At 34.0% G+C, this 17,900-nt stretch overlaps 1 protein-coding gene across 9 annotated transcripts in view; it reads left to right on the top strand.

Moving 5' to 3' along the window:
- The window catches only part of Rictor (RPTOR independent companion of MTOR, complex 2), a 114,476-nt gene extending 96,824 nt beyond the window's left edge, over window positions 1–17,652 (top strand). For 5 of the 9 annotated variants that reach the window (XM_013514945.1, XM_013514942.1, XM_013514947.1 and 2 more), the window contains 7 exons: window positions 1,431–1,608; window positions 2,283–2,367; window positions 3,634–3,867; window positions 11,041–11,196; window positions 11,527–11,650; window positions 12,879–13,026; window positions 13,145–17,652. In XM_013514945.1, coding sequence (XP_013370399.1) covers window positions 1,431–1,608; window positions 2,283–2,367; window positions 3,634–3,867; window positions 11,041–11,196; window positions 11,527–11,650; window positions 12,879–13,026; window positions 13,145–13,219 — 1,000 coding nt within the window. In that variant the 3' untranslated portion in view covers window positions 13,220–17,652. The remainder of the gene's footprint in view (window positions 1–1,430; window positions 1,609–2,282; window positions 2,368–3,633; window positions 3,868–11,040; window positions 11,197–11,526; window positions 11,651–12,878; window positions 13,027–13,144) is intronic. The other 4 variants (XM_005386232.2, XM_005386229.2, XM_013514949.1 and 1 more) reach the window with 3 other exon arrangements.
- The last annotated feature ends 248 nt before the right edge of the window (window positions 17,653–17,900 follow it).

The following is a 17,900-nucleotide window of genomic DNA, read 5'->3' as shown; positions in this document are numbered from 1 at the left end:
CAGGGATACCTTTCAACAGCTCATGGTTACAAGTTTATGTAGTATAGTTAATGAATTCGCAATTTCTGGGCCTCACTTTCCTCCTCTAGTGGAGACTAAACTAGATCAGTGATTTGGAACTTTTATATAGTTGCTTTTAAATGGAGAAACTCTTTTTCACAAAATGGTTTCTATGAAAATTTAGTATGTATAATAGAGAAAAATGGAGCTACCATGATTGAAATAGAAATTGGGAAGGAGAATAATCCAGTAATTGTTTCCCTCTACTCCAGTAGCCCGTGATGGGTTCATAGAGCCAGAGAAGTGTACCGGTGCAGTTTGAAAGCTACTTGTCTCTTTTATGAACTTTCAGTTAAGAGTGGGTTTTGGTGGAAACTAGAAATGTTTTTTGCTTTGTTAATCTTAATAGCTATTATTGAAGCATTTATTTTGTGAAATAATTCTTTCATTTGTATATTTTTATGTATATACAAGTGTGTATATAAATGCAAACTCCACCAAAAATGTATATAGCAAGAAAAGCATTTATATAAATATTTTAGTACTAAATTTATTGAGACATTATGAGAGAGATTAATAAAAGTTACCTTTGCCCTCTACAATTATAAGAGGTGCTTCAAGTGGTGGCTGTTAGCTTCCAGACATTTATTAGTATGGTGAGCTGCTGAAGTGTGTATGCATTTTTTTTAGTGGTCTCTGTCTTGTCTGTCTGTCTTCCTATCTGTCTCTGTGTCTGTCTCTCTCTCATATCCAAAGAGATATGAGCTTTATATATAAAGCAAATACCAATTAAGTATTGCAGCATACCTTTGCATGAATGAACATTTTTATGACAAAGATGTTCTTACAGAAATGTCAGTATACATAATATGCTATGTTACAGAATCGTGAATAAGTAATGAATTGTAGGAATACTAGATATATCAGTGCTACATATAAGACTGTCTCTTACAAATTATATCATTTTACTGTATTATGTATACCTTCTGTATTACATAAATTTTACATTCAGAATGAAAGCGTTAATTACTACATAAAGAATAAGAAATTGATCTTATTTTCTGTAAATGTAGTATTAAATAGTGTTAATATATATATCCTTAGCAATGTAATAGCAAATGCAGTTTGCAAAGGTAGTTCTCAAACTATATTTCTGTCTAGGTCAATTTCTTTTGCCCACCATTTGACCTTTACCTGAGAGACTATACTAGTTGTTGTTGGTAGCAGTCAGTATTACTGGTGACCTTTTCCACGTACATACCAACTTATAGCAGCTAATATTTTAAAGTGTTTGTGTGTTCCCATTAAACAAGATGACACAGTTTAGCGTTGCACTAGTCATTTTACTGAAGGTGGCGATGTAAGTTTTTTTTAATATGGTTAATATTACAAATCAAGAAACTAATGCAAGTTTTATTGTGGTATTATAGGTTCATGAAAGCTTTAAGTTATGCGTCATTAGATAAAGAAGATCTGTTGAGTCCCATTAATCAAAATACTCTGCAGCGCTCCTCCTCAGTTAGGTCAATGGTGTCCAGCGCTACATATGGTGGCTCAGATGACTATATTGGTCTTGCTCTTCCTGTGGACATCAATGATATATTCCAGGTATGATTATTACTTCATTTCCTTCTGAGTTAATCTTCTTACTTTTTTATATTCTGTTACTGTTTACTAGAAATTATAATCTATAGAGGGCACAAACTATGGAGAAGATGAATTTTTTGGAGACAGTTTTGTCTAAAATTTTTAAGATGAAAACTTGGTTTTCTCAAACACTCTTATTTTTATTTAGGACCTCCAGATTTCAAGAACATTATTTTCTCTTCCTATATTCAACTGTTTGATTTATTTATCGTTATATTTTCTGTAAAAATTTAGTAGATTCCCTACCTTGTTTTGTAGTTTCATGTGACTACTTTTCCCATCTAGCATGCCACATGTGATGTCCACTTGAATAAAGTGGTCCCAGTCCCATGAGACACCTACAGATCTCTAGATGGTATATAGTAGTAAGGGGTACAGATTTACTCAGCAGTCTAGAGACACTTTAGATAAATGTTAAAATAGTTACATGAATATTTAGTTCACCAAGAATACAGTAAAAAACTTTCAGGGTTGTTATTTTGTTAAGTTTGGTAATTCGACCTTCAGTAAAATTTTTATTGTAGGTTCATATGTAATAATAATCCTATTCAGCTGTATTTCACTTTATGTTCTTAATATTCAGTAAGTAGACTTCTTTTTACAAAACGATTTACCGTGGCTTATATCTATTCCAGGTAAAGGATATTCCTTATTTTCAGACAAAAAATATACCTCCACATGATGACCGAAGTACAAGAGTGTTTCCCCATGATACAGGAGGTAATAATAGTCTTTGTTCTGAGACTCCAGTTTATATTAAAAATAAAATAATTCTTTTTTAAAAGGTTGGCACTAACAATTCAGATATAGCCACTTTTGAGTAAACTTAAAAATTACCTCAAAAGCCCAGGCGTGGTGACACCTGTAATCCAAGTACTCAGGAGGCTGAGGCAGGAGGCTCACTATAAGTTCAAGGCCAACCTGGGCTACAAGCTGAGCTCAAAGCCAGCCTGAACTGCATAGCAAAACCCTGTCTCAAAAAACCCAAAAAATTTTAAAAATAAAAAAATGAAAACCCAAAATAACTGAGTCAAGGTAAAATTAAACAATGATTTCTTTTTTTTTTTCAAGTTTTAAAAGTTTTATTAGTACATGTTTACAGCACACAGCTTAATTCATTGTAGTTTTCACCTCCATTTCTTTTAAGGATTTAAAGTGTTTTTCAGCTAAGTACTCAGCCTTTCAAGAAAAGAAAAATCAGATTCATGGTTTCCGTTTTTAAAAAATAGTCCCTGAAAAATTTATTGCACTTAACCTCATATCCATGAGACAGCTGTTGGTTGAAGGACCACGAAAGGTACAAAAATGTCCTTATAAATTACATGGTCTTTGTGAGGAGCTATTCTAATGATTACATGCATATGTAAGCTGTAAGTTTTACAGCTTCATAATCTGAATTTTTTTAATCAACTACCTCTTTATACTTAGAATTATTACTTTTCTTTAAGCAGAAATTTTTTTTGTTGTTGTTGTTGTTTTCCGGTACCAAGGATCGAACTCACGACCTTGCGCTTGCCAGGCAGGTGCTGTACCTCTGAGCTAAATCCCCAGCCCCAGGCAGAAATTTTTTGAGACAGTCTCTCTAGTTCTGATTGGTGTTGAATTTACTATGTAGTCCAGGCTGGTCTTTAACTGAGTGATCCTCTTGCCTCAGCCTCCCAAGCGCTAGGGTTACAGGCATGCACTGTCACACCCTGCTACTTTAAGACAATATAGAGGATAATTGAAATAATATATTAATTATAATTTCATTTTTAAATTTTATATCTAAAATTATATAAAAGTAATGTAAAATACTTGTAGGCTTCAGCTGTTTTCATAATTTAAAGCAAATTATTTTTTCCTTAACTTAGGTGTTGAGTCATAAAAAATGTTCTAGTTTTTGTCCCTAGATTCCCTTTAAAATTTTACTGTTCAATGTACCTTGAAAAAGGTATCATTTATACAATATTTATTGGAATATATTTTATATTTATTTATGCACAGGTCTCCCATCTGCATCTGGAGGTCTTGTTAAAAACTCTTTTCACTTGCTACGACAGCAGATGAGTCTTACTGAAATAATGAATTCAGTCCATTCAGATGCTTCTCTATTTTTAGAAAGTACAGAAGACACTGGACTACAGGAGCATACAGATGATAACTGCCTTTATTGTGTTTGTGTTGAAATTCTGGGTTTCCAGCCCAGTAACCAACTAAGTGCAATATGTAGTCATTCAGGTGAGTGACTGTGTTCTTTAAGATTAATCCATCTAAATTGGATTCTGTTCTAGTGAAAATTCATCCACATGCCTTGTCAGTCACTCCCTTTTACTCCATTGTCACCGGTTCAGACTTGTTTCATATCACTAAGCATCTCCCTGTTGACTCATTAGTGTTTCATCCTCCAGTTTTATTGGCCTCCAATTCCTTTTCCAAGCTGTTGCCTAGGATTAATCTGTTTATTGCATCCTGGCTGTTCATGCCCAGCATACAAGACTCTTTGTGATCTTTGTAGTAGTGTTATTTTTCATCATTCTCCTCTCATAGTATGGCTGAATGACCTGAAGTTTCAAACAACTTCAAGGCATGAAAAACGTGTTTTTCCTGCTGTTCTCTCTTTACCCCTCGCCTTCCCTGCAAAAATAGATGTTTACACACAGATGTACATGGTCAGTCTGGCAGGTCCACTTCACCTTGTCAAAAGTATCTTGTCTGCAGTGTTTTCTGACTGAATCAGATGTTGTCAATCCTCCTTCTTTGCTCTTATTGCCCTTTGTACATACACCTCTTCCGATAACCATAGCTGTTATTATTTGGTTATTCTTTTCTCTTCCACTCAGTAATTCCTTTAGGACCCGGTCTGCCATTTTTCATTTTGATATTTCTAACCCCTAACTTTGTGCTAGTTTTTACAGTCTGTATTTAGGGAGTAAGTAAAGTGGAACCAGAGTGGGTTTATTTTTCAAATATGAATCAACATAAAGTAATACCTTGGTTTATGAATATTTCTTTTCACAAACAGTTCAGTTCTCAAACAAAAGTGTTTTGACAGAAATTTTGCTCATGTTCACAGACTCCACTTTGGGTGACAAACACAGTCACGACTGTCTTCCCCAATGTTGTAAATCAAATTAAGTTTGTGAACTGAGGTACCACCGTATATTAGTAGTTTCAAATTAGTACGAATGTTTAGTGTTAATCATGTAGCCACCCTCAGTAAAACGTAGTGATGACCATAATTCTCTGCTTCACTTTTTAATTATCTCTTTGATAATTCAGTGCTTCCCAGTTGATGGATTGCAGCACAGTAATAAGTTACAGATACGATAAAGTTGCACTGTAATGTTCATCTAATGGTTTCATGGGTTGACAGATAATGGACTAGGCCCGTCATACCATGAATAGCCCTGTCTAGGGCACTGACATGCATTTTTGCATATAATTATTTTCTGTTAGTACTTATTTATAGTTATTATCTATGATTTGATGAAGTATTTGTTAGATGAATTGCACATAGTAAAAAACAACTGTTTTAAATCATTTGGCTGTAATATATATGATTTCATTCCAGTGAGTTTGGTGGTTTTTTTGTTTTGTTTTTGTCTTTTGAGATAGGGTCTCACTGTGCAGTTCAGGCAGGCCTTGAGCTCACTTTGTAGCCCAGGCTGGCCTTGAACTTGCAAAGATCCTCTTGCCTCAGCTCCCAAGTGCTGGGATTGCAGGCCTGTGCCACCACACCCAGCGAGTTTTTTTATCTACTCCTTTATATGTACATATAAAATGCTTACAATGGAGCTTGCTGTAGTTTTTTTTTTCTTTTTTTTTTTTTTACTTAGTTAATAACCAAGCAGAGGGACCAACCCCTTAATTACCCAGTCATAAGACAGACCTACGTAGTTCTAATCCATTTGTTATCTGTAGCAAGAAAATGATCAGGCTTGTAGTGAGACAGATAAAAGGTTTACTACAATCAGAGAGGCCCTTGTCTTGACACAAACATTAGAACTCTTACCTGTTTTCCCCACTTTTTCTAGGAGTGGAAGGTATTAATTGAAGAACAGCTGGGTAAGAATAACTAGAAAATTGTTGCAGTTTACCTACTGATACCCTTTTGGTGGTGTGAGGGGGAAGGAAGTTAATTTGTGTACCAACATAATAATTTATACAACTGTCAAAGGCCAAGATGTTGAACTAGACCTTAGGAAAAAAATTGTGTAGGGGAAAAAAGTCACCAAGAAGACAACAATTCTGTATTCTTTGAGTGTTGTCCAATGAGGAAAGAAATGGATGGATGGATGGATGATGCAGATATAATGCTAGATCTTAACAAGTACCATTAAGTACATGGTACTAGACAAAGAATATAACCAAATTGGTGAAGGAAAAGATTTCTGAAAAGTTACTACTGAGCTGTGATCTAAAGAATGAACAGGAGCTAAAACTGGAATAAAGAACACTTTAGACAGAGGAAACAACACGAACAAATGTTCTCTGATGGAAGGTAGCAGGCAGAGTTGAGACAAATGCATGTGTGTGAATAGAGCTCAAAAAGCAAAGGGAAAGGAGTACAGGATAAGTATAGGAAAATAGGTAGACCAATCCTAGTTTAAAAAAAAAAAAAAAAGTATACACAATGGACCAGCAATATCATTGCCAGTTTGAGAGTGTATTAGAAATGCAGAATTTAGCCGGGTGTGGTGGTGCACGCCTGTAATCCCAGCACTCGGGAGGCTGAGGCAGGAGAATCGTTGTGAGTTCAAGGCCAGCCTGGGCTACAAAATGAGCTCAAGGCCAGCCTGAACTGCACAGCAAGACCCTGTCTCAAAAAGACAAAAAAAAAAAGAAATGCAGAATCTAAAGCTTCTCCTCATACTTAAACAGAATCTGCATTTTCACAAGGTTGTCAGCTTGTTCATATGCACACCAAAGTTTGAGAAGTACTGCAGTATGTCATAATAAGGATTTTATGGGAGAAAAAAGACATCTTTATTATCTGTGACAGATAACTAAAAAATAACCCTTTTGTATAGTGATTATTTTAATGGGATGTCAGGTCCTGAACAGATTTCATGCTTTACAATTTCTTATCTGGTGGTGGTACTTACAAATACATGATAAAGCTCAGTCCTAGCCGGAGCAGTCAGGCAATAAGAAAATCTAAAGGGCATTCACATTGAAAAAGAAGTCAGAGTGTCACTGTTTACAGATCTTACATGTATAAAAAGCTGTTCAAACTAATACACAAATTCAGCAGAGGTACATGATATAAAGTCAACGTATAAAAATCAGTAGTGCTTCTGTCCACCAGTAGTGATTTTTTTAAAAAAAGAAATTAAGAAAGCAACCTCACTTACAAGATTTACCAAAATAACAACAGATGCCACTAATAAGTTTAATCTTAGAAGTGAAATACCTCTATAGTCAAAATTATAAACATTAATAAGAGAGTTCACACAGAAAAGCATTCCATATTTGTATTGGAAGAGGCAATATTGTAAAAATGTCCTTATTACCCAGAGTGATCAACAATCAGTGTGGTTTCTTCCAAAACAGCTTTGACATTCTGTACAGAACTAGGAAAAAAATCTTAAAATTCATATGGAAACACAAGAAAAACCCTATGTAACAAGTTTATCTTGAACAGAAAGAATAAAGCAAGAAGAAACAAAATTTCCTGATTTCAAAATTTACTACAAAGTTATAATAAAAATAGAAGTGATACTGATATAAAAACAGACCTTTGGAACAGAATAAATAACCTAAAAGTAAAAGCCATACATATATATAACATTTGTTCTTTGATAGGGGCCCCAAGGACATACAGAAAAGACAGTCTCTTCAGTAAAGTCTAATAAAGGTGGATATGCATATTCAGAAGAATGAAACTGACCCTATCCCTCACTAGTTATAAAAATCAATTCAGAATATAAGATCTGAAACTACAGAAGAAAACAGAAAAATTCTTCCAGGCATTGAAGTGGACAAAGATTTTTTTTTTTTTTTTTTTGGTTTTTCTCCGGTACCGGGAACCGAACTCACGACCTTGCGCTTGCCAGGCAGGCGCTTTTGCCGCTGAGCTAAATCCCCAGCCCCATGGACAAAGATTTAAATAAGCATTTCCTAAATGAAGATATAGAACTGCCAACTGCAAACCAAGACAGTAAACTGTCACCTCTCACTGGTTAGAATGACCATTATCAAAATAAGAAGGGATAACAAATACTACCAAGAATGTGGAGAAAAGGGAACCACCTTACACAGTAAGTGGGAATGTAAATTAAGCAGTACAGCCATTATGGAATACTGTGGCGATTTCTCAAAAAGTTAAAATAGAACTATCAACATGATCTAGCCATACCATTATTTGGTATATGGAAATAGAATCAACACATTGAAGAGACATCTAAACTCGATGTGGATTGCAGCATTATTCACAGTAGCCAAGAATTAGAATCAATCTAACCATGTAGGTGGTTTTATAAGGAAAATATGGTACTTAAACACGGTGAAATACACTTCAGCCATAAAAAGAATAAAATCCTGTTATTTGCGACAACATGAATAGACTAGAGATCATTGAGTGAAATAAGCCACGTACAGAAAGACAAATACTGTATGTTGTCACTCCTGTGGGATCCACAACAGTTGCTCTTAGAGAAATGGAGAGTAAAATAGTGATAACCAAAGGCTGGGATGAGAAGAGAGGAGGAAAGGGATCAGTAAAGGTTGATCAGTGGGTACTTGTTTATAGTTAGGTGAAGTAGGTCTGGTGTTCTATTGAACAGTGGAGTAACTAAGACAGTAATATACTGCGTATTTTCAGAAGGCTGGAAGAAAGGCTTTTGGATGTTTTTCCCACAGAGAACTGATAGTTGCTTAAGGAGACATTAAGGAGATGTTTCCCGATAGGGTAATTGCTTAAGGAGACATTAAGGAGATGTTTCCCCCGATATGAACATTACAGTATATATACACTGAAACATCATGTTATCCCAGAAATATGTACAGTTATTGTTGTTGGAAATAACAGGATTTTATCCTTTGACATCAAGGAGCCTTAGGTTCAAAGCCAAGTTATTCCACCTCGTTATTTCTTTTCTTTTTTTTTTTTTTTTTTTTCCATTTTGAGCAGTCTACCTCATCTCATTGAGCTTTAGGTTTTGTTTTTGCTGGGAAATGTGGGAGGACTTAAGATGAGAGTGACACCTTTTGGTGCTACTTTGGTGTTTGTAACGTGAGACTGGCAGTCAGTAACTCACACAGTAAATTGTTCATATTAGAAATAATATTCTCTCGGGGCTGGGGATTTAGCTCAGCGGCAAAAGCGCTTGCCTGGCAAGTGCAAGGTCGTGAGTTCGGTTCCTGGTACCGGAGAAAAACAAAACAAAAAAAAAAAAAAAAAAAAGAAAGAATATTCTCTCCTAAATTTTGATAGTTCAGTTATGGTGATATTACTGTACTCCAAAAGAAATCTTGCTTTCTTTCATATCATCTGCTGCCTAATACAATTGACTATTAGGTGGTCATAAAATATCAAGATGGAGCTTCTTACAAAAACTCCTTAATTTTTCCCAGAAATAATTCTCAGCATTTCCCATAAATTATTTTGTGACTTAACAAATTCCTGGTAGAAAACAATTAATTTAAGATATATTTTCCTGTTGTATATTTGTTTAATTTTATTTTGTTTTGCTTACAGTTGTTTATCTTTTCCCACAGATGATGGCATTTAGCTGTAGCCAGCTTTATGCTGAGCTACTTGGAGTAAACAAAGCAGCCAGTGTGTTTTGTTCGGGATGTGCTGCTTTCTTTATTTTTAATTAAAAGAGAAAACTAAGCTCTAAAGTATTAATTAAGGAGAAAGGAAACAGTAAACACACGTGGCTCTAACTAAGAAGCTAAACATCAGCCTTTTAGATGAATCCACTCCGTTTATGCACAAAATGTTTTATCCAAATTAAAAATAATGTGAAATAAAACATTTTGAGTAAAAGTGTATCTAAGGTTCTATAAAATACAATCCATGAAGGTAAATATCCCCACTCTAGTGTACCCAGTCTCGCCTTCCATCTGTGTTCCTTTCCACAGTTCCAAAGTTTAGTTTTCTTTGTCCTAATAGTTTAGAAATAATGCGCTGTCCACTTTTTCTCTGAAGTTTCCATTTAACACATGTAATTATTTCACTTGAAGTGTTATTCATGGAATGGAGCACTAAAAATACTGTGTATAGTGAGAACCTTCTTTTATTACACATAAGATGCTACTTCACATCTTTCAAGGAATGAAGTGAATGAATTACAAATGAATTTTTAAACCTTGCTTACCTCAAAAAATTAATTTTCTGAAAATGAGATCAGACAGAATACTATCCCAGCAAGTTTAGAAACACGTCTTTTTAAACCTTGCTTACCTCAAAAAATTAATTTTCTGAAAGTGAGATCAGACAGAATGCTATTCCAGCAAGTTTAGAAACACGTCAGGTGAGCAAAGTAAAACTTTTATTACTCCCTTGATTGCTCATCAGTGAATCTAAGTAAATGTATTTATCTCTTGTCAGTGATTCATTGTTACTGAGGAATACTACATGAAAAAGCTATGTTTAAGTACATCTTTAATTCTTACATTTTTTCCCAATAGTTTTTATTTTTAAATCAATGTATAATTTTTGTAGCATGTTTCACTGTTACTTGCATGGCATACACATATTTTCCTTCATAACCCAATTTTTAAAACAATACTAAATTTAGAGATCTTTCTTCCCCAAACAACTGAAGCATTTTCCTTAGATATTATGTAAATCGTAATCTTAGGGAGTGCTTGGAGGTAAGATGAGACAGTGATAAGTCTATTTTATGGGAACCCAGGATAAGGAGCGGTAGTAGCCCTTTCCCTCTCCTCTAACAAAATACAGTATTGTGGAGGAAAGGGAACTGGACAAGCTCTCAGAAGTTCTTACCTTTTAGCTGAGCATGTACCTTCTCTCTCTGAGTCAGTTTTCTTCTGTAAGAAGAAAGTTTTAACTAATTTTCAGCATTTACAGGCTTCTCGCTGTTACTACCTAAAAGGATAATTAAAAGATTTCCTAATTTCCATATATTCTAATATACAGTATAGGTACCTGGCACATTTTAAATGAAAACAGTGTTAAGATGTTTGGTTGACTTCAAAACTCCACATACAGTTAATTTAGTAGTGCCTGAGTAGTATAGTAAATGTGAATCTTACTTATAAATGTCTGTAGACTTCTACAGATTGCTCTCAAAGCAGTTGCTATCTGTGCAGTCTAAATTTCCTTTAAAAATCTTTATCATAGGGCGCACTTACTGAAAACTAAAAATAAATTACAGAGAGTCATTTATTTTAGAGAATGCAGTATAGCACAGAAATTAACACTGGCATATTTCCCCCCAGACCTTCAAGATATAACGTATTCCGACTGGTGTGAACAGACTATTCACCATCCCTTAGAAGTGGTTCCCTCTAAGTTTTCAGGGATTTCTGGATGCAGTGATGGGGTATCTCAAGAAGGCTCAGCTAGCAGCACCAAAAGCACAGAATTGTTACTAGGTGAGTTTTGGGATTCAGTTCCAAGAATTATTAATAAAGTTATGGTTACTTGGCTTTGCTTTTCATGGGTACTGTAAAATTGTCTCAAAATTATGGCAAGTTAGTTTTAATGAAGCAGTGTAGCAGACTTAAATATTGAACCTGTATGTGCCACTCACATACACCCTGAGTTTGCTTTTATTAGAGTTTTGGTCTCAAATGATTGGCAGATCATGTGTAGCTGATTGTAGTTTTAGATGTTTAGGTAAAGTTTTAAAAACAAGTCATGACTTACAATCATTTTACATTGTTGTAAAGTAAAATAACTTCACACTGGAATCTTCGTTTCAGGTGTTAAAACAATTCCAGATGATACACCAATGTGCCGTATACTCCTTCGCAAAGAAGTTCTAAGATTAGTCATTAATTTGAGTAGTTCAGTTTCAACTAAATGTCATGAAACAGGACTTTTAACGTGAGTAAATTCTGTGCATGAGTATTGTTTTGCTTTTTAAGATGAGAAAAGATACTTGAAATACTTCAAAAGTTAGATAAACATCAGTAGTTCTAAACTACTTTGTGTATCTGTGTGAGGCTGGATTTTTCTTATATATGTGTCCATCTAAATCACATATGGCAGCAGGTTGAATGCAAAGCAAGTTTGAGAATCAACCTTTTTTAAGCCAGACGTTACAAGAGAGTGCAAAAATACAAAACTCCCCAAAACAATGCCACTTTTCAGTCTTCCTTAGTTTTGAAAACATTTAGTCTTTTGAAATTAAACTATATACTTAACATATAAATGTTTATTTTTTAAATGAACTAATGAATATTTTGAAATTTTTCAACTTCACTTTCTGATATGGTAATTATTGGTAGCTGTAGTCCCTGCACCAAAAAAAAAAAAAAGCTTTTTAAAAGTGGTCCTCAGAAATTTTTAAAAGGTAAGGAGGTCCTAAAACAAAAGAGCTTAAGAAATGTAGACTTCCTTAAAACAAGTGATTATTTCTTGATTTAATTTTCCTTTGTTTTTTTCCTTTTTTCTCTTAATTGAAAGTGGCAGAGTTTTTATTATTATTATTTTTAATCACAGCAGCATGAAAAGAAATTCAAATAGACTCTAAGGATCTTTTTTTCCCTAAATATTGTTGCACTGTGATGTAGTTGGTTCCCAAAAGAAACAGCTCAGTGTCTCTTTAGGACCTTTTAAAAAATCATGCAGGGAGCAGGATCCCACTGCAGACCTCTAGGCTGAGAGCAGTAGGAGTGGACCTTTGCCTGTGTATATCTCACGTTCTGAGGTGCTGTTTTAGCTAAAAGCCAATTTGAAGTGTCAAGATAGGTAGTCAAAGTATTAACTTCAATCTAACAACAACAAAATTTCTGTTAAAAAACTTTCCAAAGATGTTTGAGTTCTCCTTCTCTGATAAATTTTGCCATTTCTGATGCTAATGGAAGAGAGTATTTCTAACTTTGAAGCATTCGAGTTTTGGTAGTCTTTAAAAAATACCTAAAACTCAGGATATCTCATTCTGATGTGAGCTAGGAATACAGCATATATTCTTAAGCATCACCCCAAATATACCATCTAATCAGTACCAAAGAAAAAAACTATTCTAAAAGTAGGTGATAGTTTGGAGAAAAAAAATACATAGAACATGATTGCAGTTTTTATTACATGCTAGTCTTTTCTTTCATTTTAGAATTAAGGAGAAGTACCCTCAAACGTTTGATGACATATGCCTTTATTCTGAGGTTTCTCATTTGCTGTCACACTGCACATTTAGACTTCCGTGTCGGAGGTTCATACAAGAATTATTTCAAGATGTACAGTTTTTACAAGTACGTAAGGTTTGTTATATGTAAAATTCGTCTTTCAAGAGTAGTTTGAAATAAGGTAAAGGAAGGATTGTGTGTATATTATTTGCTGTATTTGTAAGTCGTTAAAGATTTACCATTTTCTTCCTAGATGCATGAAGAAGCAGAGGCTGTGTTGGCAGTTCCACCAAAGCAACCCGTCGTTGATTCATCTGCTGAATCCTGACCTCATATTTATGATGTATATGGATATACATCATATCTATATATGTGGATTTTCTAAAAGCCTCAGAAAATACTGACTGACTGGGCAGCAAAGACAGGAGTATCTTCTGTATACTGTTCCAGCAATTATTGGTACATGAACAGTTGGAACTGCTGACTTTCCTAACCAAAACAACTTCCTTCTCTCCTCGTTGAACCCTTTGAAGGGTTCCTGTTTCATCACCACAATTTCAAGAGTTTCATTTACCATCGAATGCAAGAGCCAAGCACTGAATACCTGCATAGGTTTTCTATTTTTTCATTTTAAAAGCATAATAACAGTGGAACAATAATAGTATATGCAGAAGCACCCTTCACACAGTTACTTTATTTTTTTTAGGGTCAATAAATGCCTTGTTAACTAGTTCATGGAAACCAAGAATCAGTGTCTCTTAGGCTGCACCCTGTTACCACCGTGGGGTGTACTATAACTGCTGGTATTAGAGAGGAACTTTGACCCTTCCATGTTTTCTTAATGTTTGTAACACTACTTCAGAAATGGGTAACCTCAAAGCAAAAGAAGAGCCTCAGTAACCCAGAACTTATAAATTATTTTTATTAGTCTCATAAAGATTCTTACTTGTTTTCCATCCTTTCACTTTTGTTGCAACGTGTTCTTATAGGCTGTTTGAACTAGTTAAGGTTTTTCACTACAGTTCCTGATTGAACTGAAATCATTTAATAGTTCAATTAAAAATACTTGCCATTTTTGTAGTTTCCCATTTATAATATTTCTAGTGGACTTCCATATTCATCAGCTTCTCATGTCATCATTGTTTAAACAGGAACATGAACAAGCACTATTATTTCACACCCAAAGCAAAGGAAAGCATTAAATAATAGTTTGGATCTCCTGAGGAAAAGAAAAGTTTTCCTGAAATTTACACATTCCATAGGAAAAGAAGAGCCATATTACTTTTTAAAAAATCACCGATGAAACTTGGTATTAAGATTAGAAATTGTAGTGAAAAGCCTTACATACTACATTTTAAGGCAGTAATTTAATTTTTGTGTCAGTGTTCTTGTTTTGCACAAACTAAATGAATGCGGTGATAGGTGAATTTAAGAATACAATAACTGCCTTTATCACATTTGTGACGTTAAGTTGATGAGGGCAAGATTTTGTTTGTCTCATTTGTGTGTGTGTATAAAGATATTTGGAAATCCTGACAGGAATCAAACATATATGCAAATTTGTATATAAAAATAGCATGGCCATCATCATTAGAATGCCTGTAAATCAAAGGGTTATCTTTTTGGAAATCTATATATAAATGGAAATAGAAAAAAATCCAGCTGGACTGATCAGGACCCTTTTTAAATTCATTTGTGTAGACCGTTTCTATAATTACACATCAGCTTTGGCAGTCATAGACCATTGGTTCATGTTATATTTTTCCATGTTGCAAGATCCTTTTTTTAATGGGCTTGTTCTTTGAAATCTCTGTGAAGAACCCTGTGAACTAGAAAACATAACTTACAGAGTTATGTTTGTTTTTTGTTTTGTTTTTGTTTTTGTAACTGGCACTGAAAGTTCCCATTTGGGATGAAGCCTTTCATCTCACGTCCTACCACCTCTTTGACTGCACTTCAGTGACTTGTTCTTACGTGCACTGTGTAGCAACTTACATTGCAACAAAGCAGATAAGGGCTGTAAGCTGCTGCTTATGTTAAAAAGGGGTCTTCAGATTTTCTCTCTTAAGATTCAATGAAGGTAGAACAAATAATTTTTTAATATTTATCACTGAACCCAAGAATTCATTTAAATGTTAACAATGCTTCTGAGAACATTGCCTGTCACCTTGGTCTTTGGTCTTGGATAATTAAAACTGCCTTTCCAGAGAACCAAATGTCAGAAATACTAGACCAAATAGTGGTTAAAAACTTCAAAGGAAGTAATGTAGTAATCTTACTCATAATGGGATTGACATATTTTAGACATTCATTTTAAACACTACCTCAGTTAACATATAGTATAAAATCTGTGGTTTAATCCCTCAAAAATTAACAAATTATCTTTTTGTCACATACATGTTCACAGTGATCTTCATCCCTGTACCCCACCTAAGTTTCCCATCCTGAAATTAAGTCTGTTACTATTAGCCTGAACAGGTTTTTTGTTTTTACTGTTAATTTGGAAGACATGTATGTGTATGTCATAATACCTACTTATAGCACTTACTTAGGGAAGACACTCAGAGCTTTGTGATTTTTAGTATGCTATGAAAACAATGTCTACAGTTAAATTTATAGTGCTATTTGGTTTATTTATGGTTTCACTGACAGGTCTAATATGTTATCTTTGAGAACTTGTTTGTATAAAGTAGACTTACGAAAAATACATGCAGTGCCAAGTCATTAACCTAGGTCTTTTAAAATGTTAAATTATACAGAAAAGGTTAGGAATGGTGTCAGTGGTAATAGAAATAATTGAGAAAAATAACTTACAAGTAATAGATACTACCAAGAATATAGAACACCAAAATAATATCAAATTATAGTTTTTCAGGATTTTAGAATTAATCTTAGTCCATATAAATTTGTACTATTGGTAATTATTGAATAATTTGGAGGAATTTGATCGGTTATGCTGGCTGTAAACTGTGAATTTCTAACTTTAAATTGTCATTTCTAACAATTTTTTTAAGAACGAATGTCAGCTTCGCGTACTAAGTAAATACCGGTTAAGTAAGGAAATTAGAAATTTATTATTCATTATTAAATATGCTCTAAAGTTTCTTATACTTTTATTTCTTGTTTGTGCTTAGGTGTATTGGAGGGAGGGAGTGTGTGCTCCCTAGTTTTTTCTACTGAAGATCAGTAACATAAGGACATTCTGTAAGGCAGTGACATGGAAAGAGGCTTTTTGGAAGTATGTACATTACTATAAAGTGTTCAAGTCCTGTAGAAATGGTAGCTCTATGGGTTTTCAGCTCTTTGGTCTAGAGCTTGAAATAATTAAAGCTGAATTTTTCAGGATATGTTACAATGGCAAAATGTTCAACAGTAAGACGTCAGTGCTTATTTAGATTTGTCTACTGCTATTTATATAAAATTTTATTTCATTCCATTCAGAGGATGCCTTTTATCCCCTTATTAAAGCACACAGATCATTAAGCAATAAAAACCAAATTGTATGTTACTGAAATTATAACTTCACTTATTTTTGCAAGGTAGGAATGAGGTGCTAATTTTGTGAGATGAACTTTTAAGCCACTTTGGGAAATGTTCTTTGGAAGTAAGGATTTTCCCCCCTTTAATCCTATGCTTCCAGTTTCGTCTCAAATTCATAATTCATTAAAACATATGAAAAAAGTAAAGGTAGAATTAGTTGAGAGATTTGTGAAAAGACTGTTCGGAATGAATGAACATTGCAGATTTTCCAGAATGTAAATTGGGAAAGATCTCCCTTTCTTTGTATTTACAAAATATGTATATTATTATCATCTTTAATTTCAAGAGTGTTACTGAGTGAGAGTTTCATTAAAAAGCATACCAGTGAGATTAATGGCAGAGCTTATCAAGAAACACTGAGATAGGTAAGACTCTTTCTAGGAACATTCCTTACTCCCTCCCTCCCTCCCTCCCACTCCCTCTCCCACTCCCACTCCACACTCCCCTTCCCTTTTTATTTCCAGGTTCCCAGGGTAGTTTTCATTCATAGAACGTTTATATATTTAAGACTGAACAGAATGTGGATTTTTCCCCTCTTTGGAGTATTTTTGTAATGTAGGTGGTAACTACGCCACAGCATGCAAAAATTGCACATTTTGTTTGACATTCTTTATAAAATAATTTGAAAAATACAATTTATGCCAAAAGTAAGCATATTTTACACTTTTGCCACTTAACTAGGTTGATTTAGCACAAAATGCAAAGTCTTAGGGTGGAGAGGGGAGTGAAAAACATTTTATAGATGATTGTTGGAAAATGTTCCATTACTGACCTGTCAGAAACCCTAAAGATGCATTATAAAAAAAGATGATGTAATTAGTTTTGAAGAGTGGTAAGGGGTTGTGAAAAAATCTCAAGACTTTATGCTCTCTAACCACATGATTTTCTTTTTTTTTTTTTTAAATTTAGTAATACGCTGCTACATATTTGGAGGTTCTGGTGTTTGTAGGTCACTGAACACATTGAAATTGGATTTATATTGTATAACTGTAACATAGAAAGAAAAAGTATTTATATATTTTCTGTAAGAATATTTCATTGAGTTGTGTATAATTTAAATAAGATTTGTCTCAAAATGGTTTTGCTCACCTTGATTTTTTTTGTTGTGGTTTTCTTGTTTTTGTATAATGTGTACAGTTTGTCAAGGGCATTAAAAGCCTCCTGAAGCATAATCTTATCAAAGGGATACATTGTTAATAAAATTTACTTAAAATTCTTAAATTTGTGATGATGGTATTTTATTTAAAAATTTAAAACTATCTGTGGTCTTATGGCCTTGACTTTAAATCATATTGCTGATGCTGATACATGTGATTCGGAGCAAAAGTGGGCTTTCGTACAGGGTGTTCAGTAACAGAGTGACTATTCTAAATATTTAAAATAGTTACACTGTACTTTCTTAAACATTCTTCCTAATTTAATAAAAACTCTTTACAGTTTTGGTATCTGAAGTCATATTTGTAAAGAGT

This window comes from Chinchilla lanigera, unplaced genomic scaffold (assembly GCF_000276665.1).
Source record: "Chinchilla lanigera isolate Chin_1 unplaced genomic scaffold, ChiLan1.0 scaffold00025, whole genome shotgun sequence".
NCBI classification, from domain to species: domain Eukaryota; kingdom Metazoa; phylum Chordata; class Mammalia; order Rodentia; family Chinchillidae; genus Chinchilla; species Chinchilla lanigera.
This window is presented reverse-complemented; position numbering and strand designations above follow the sequence as displayed.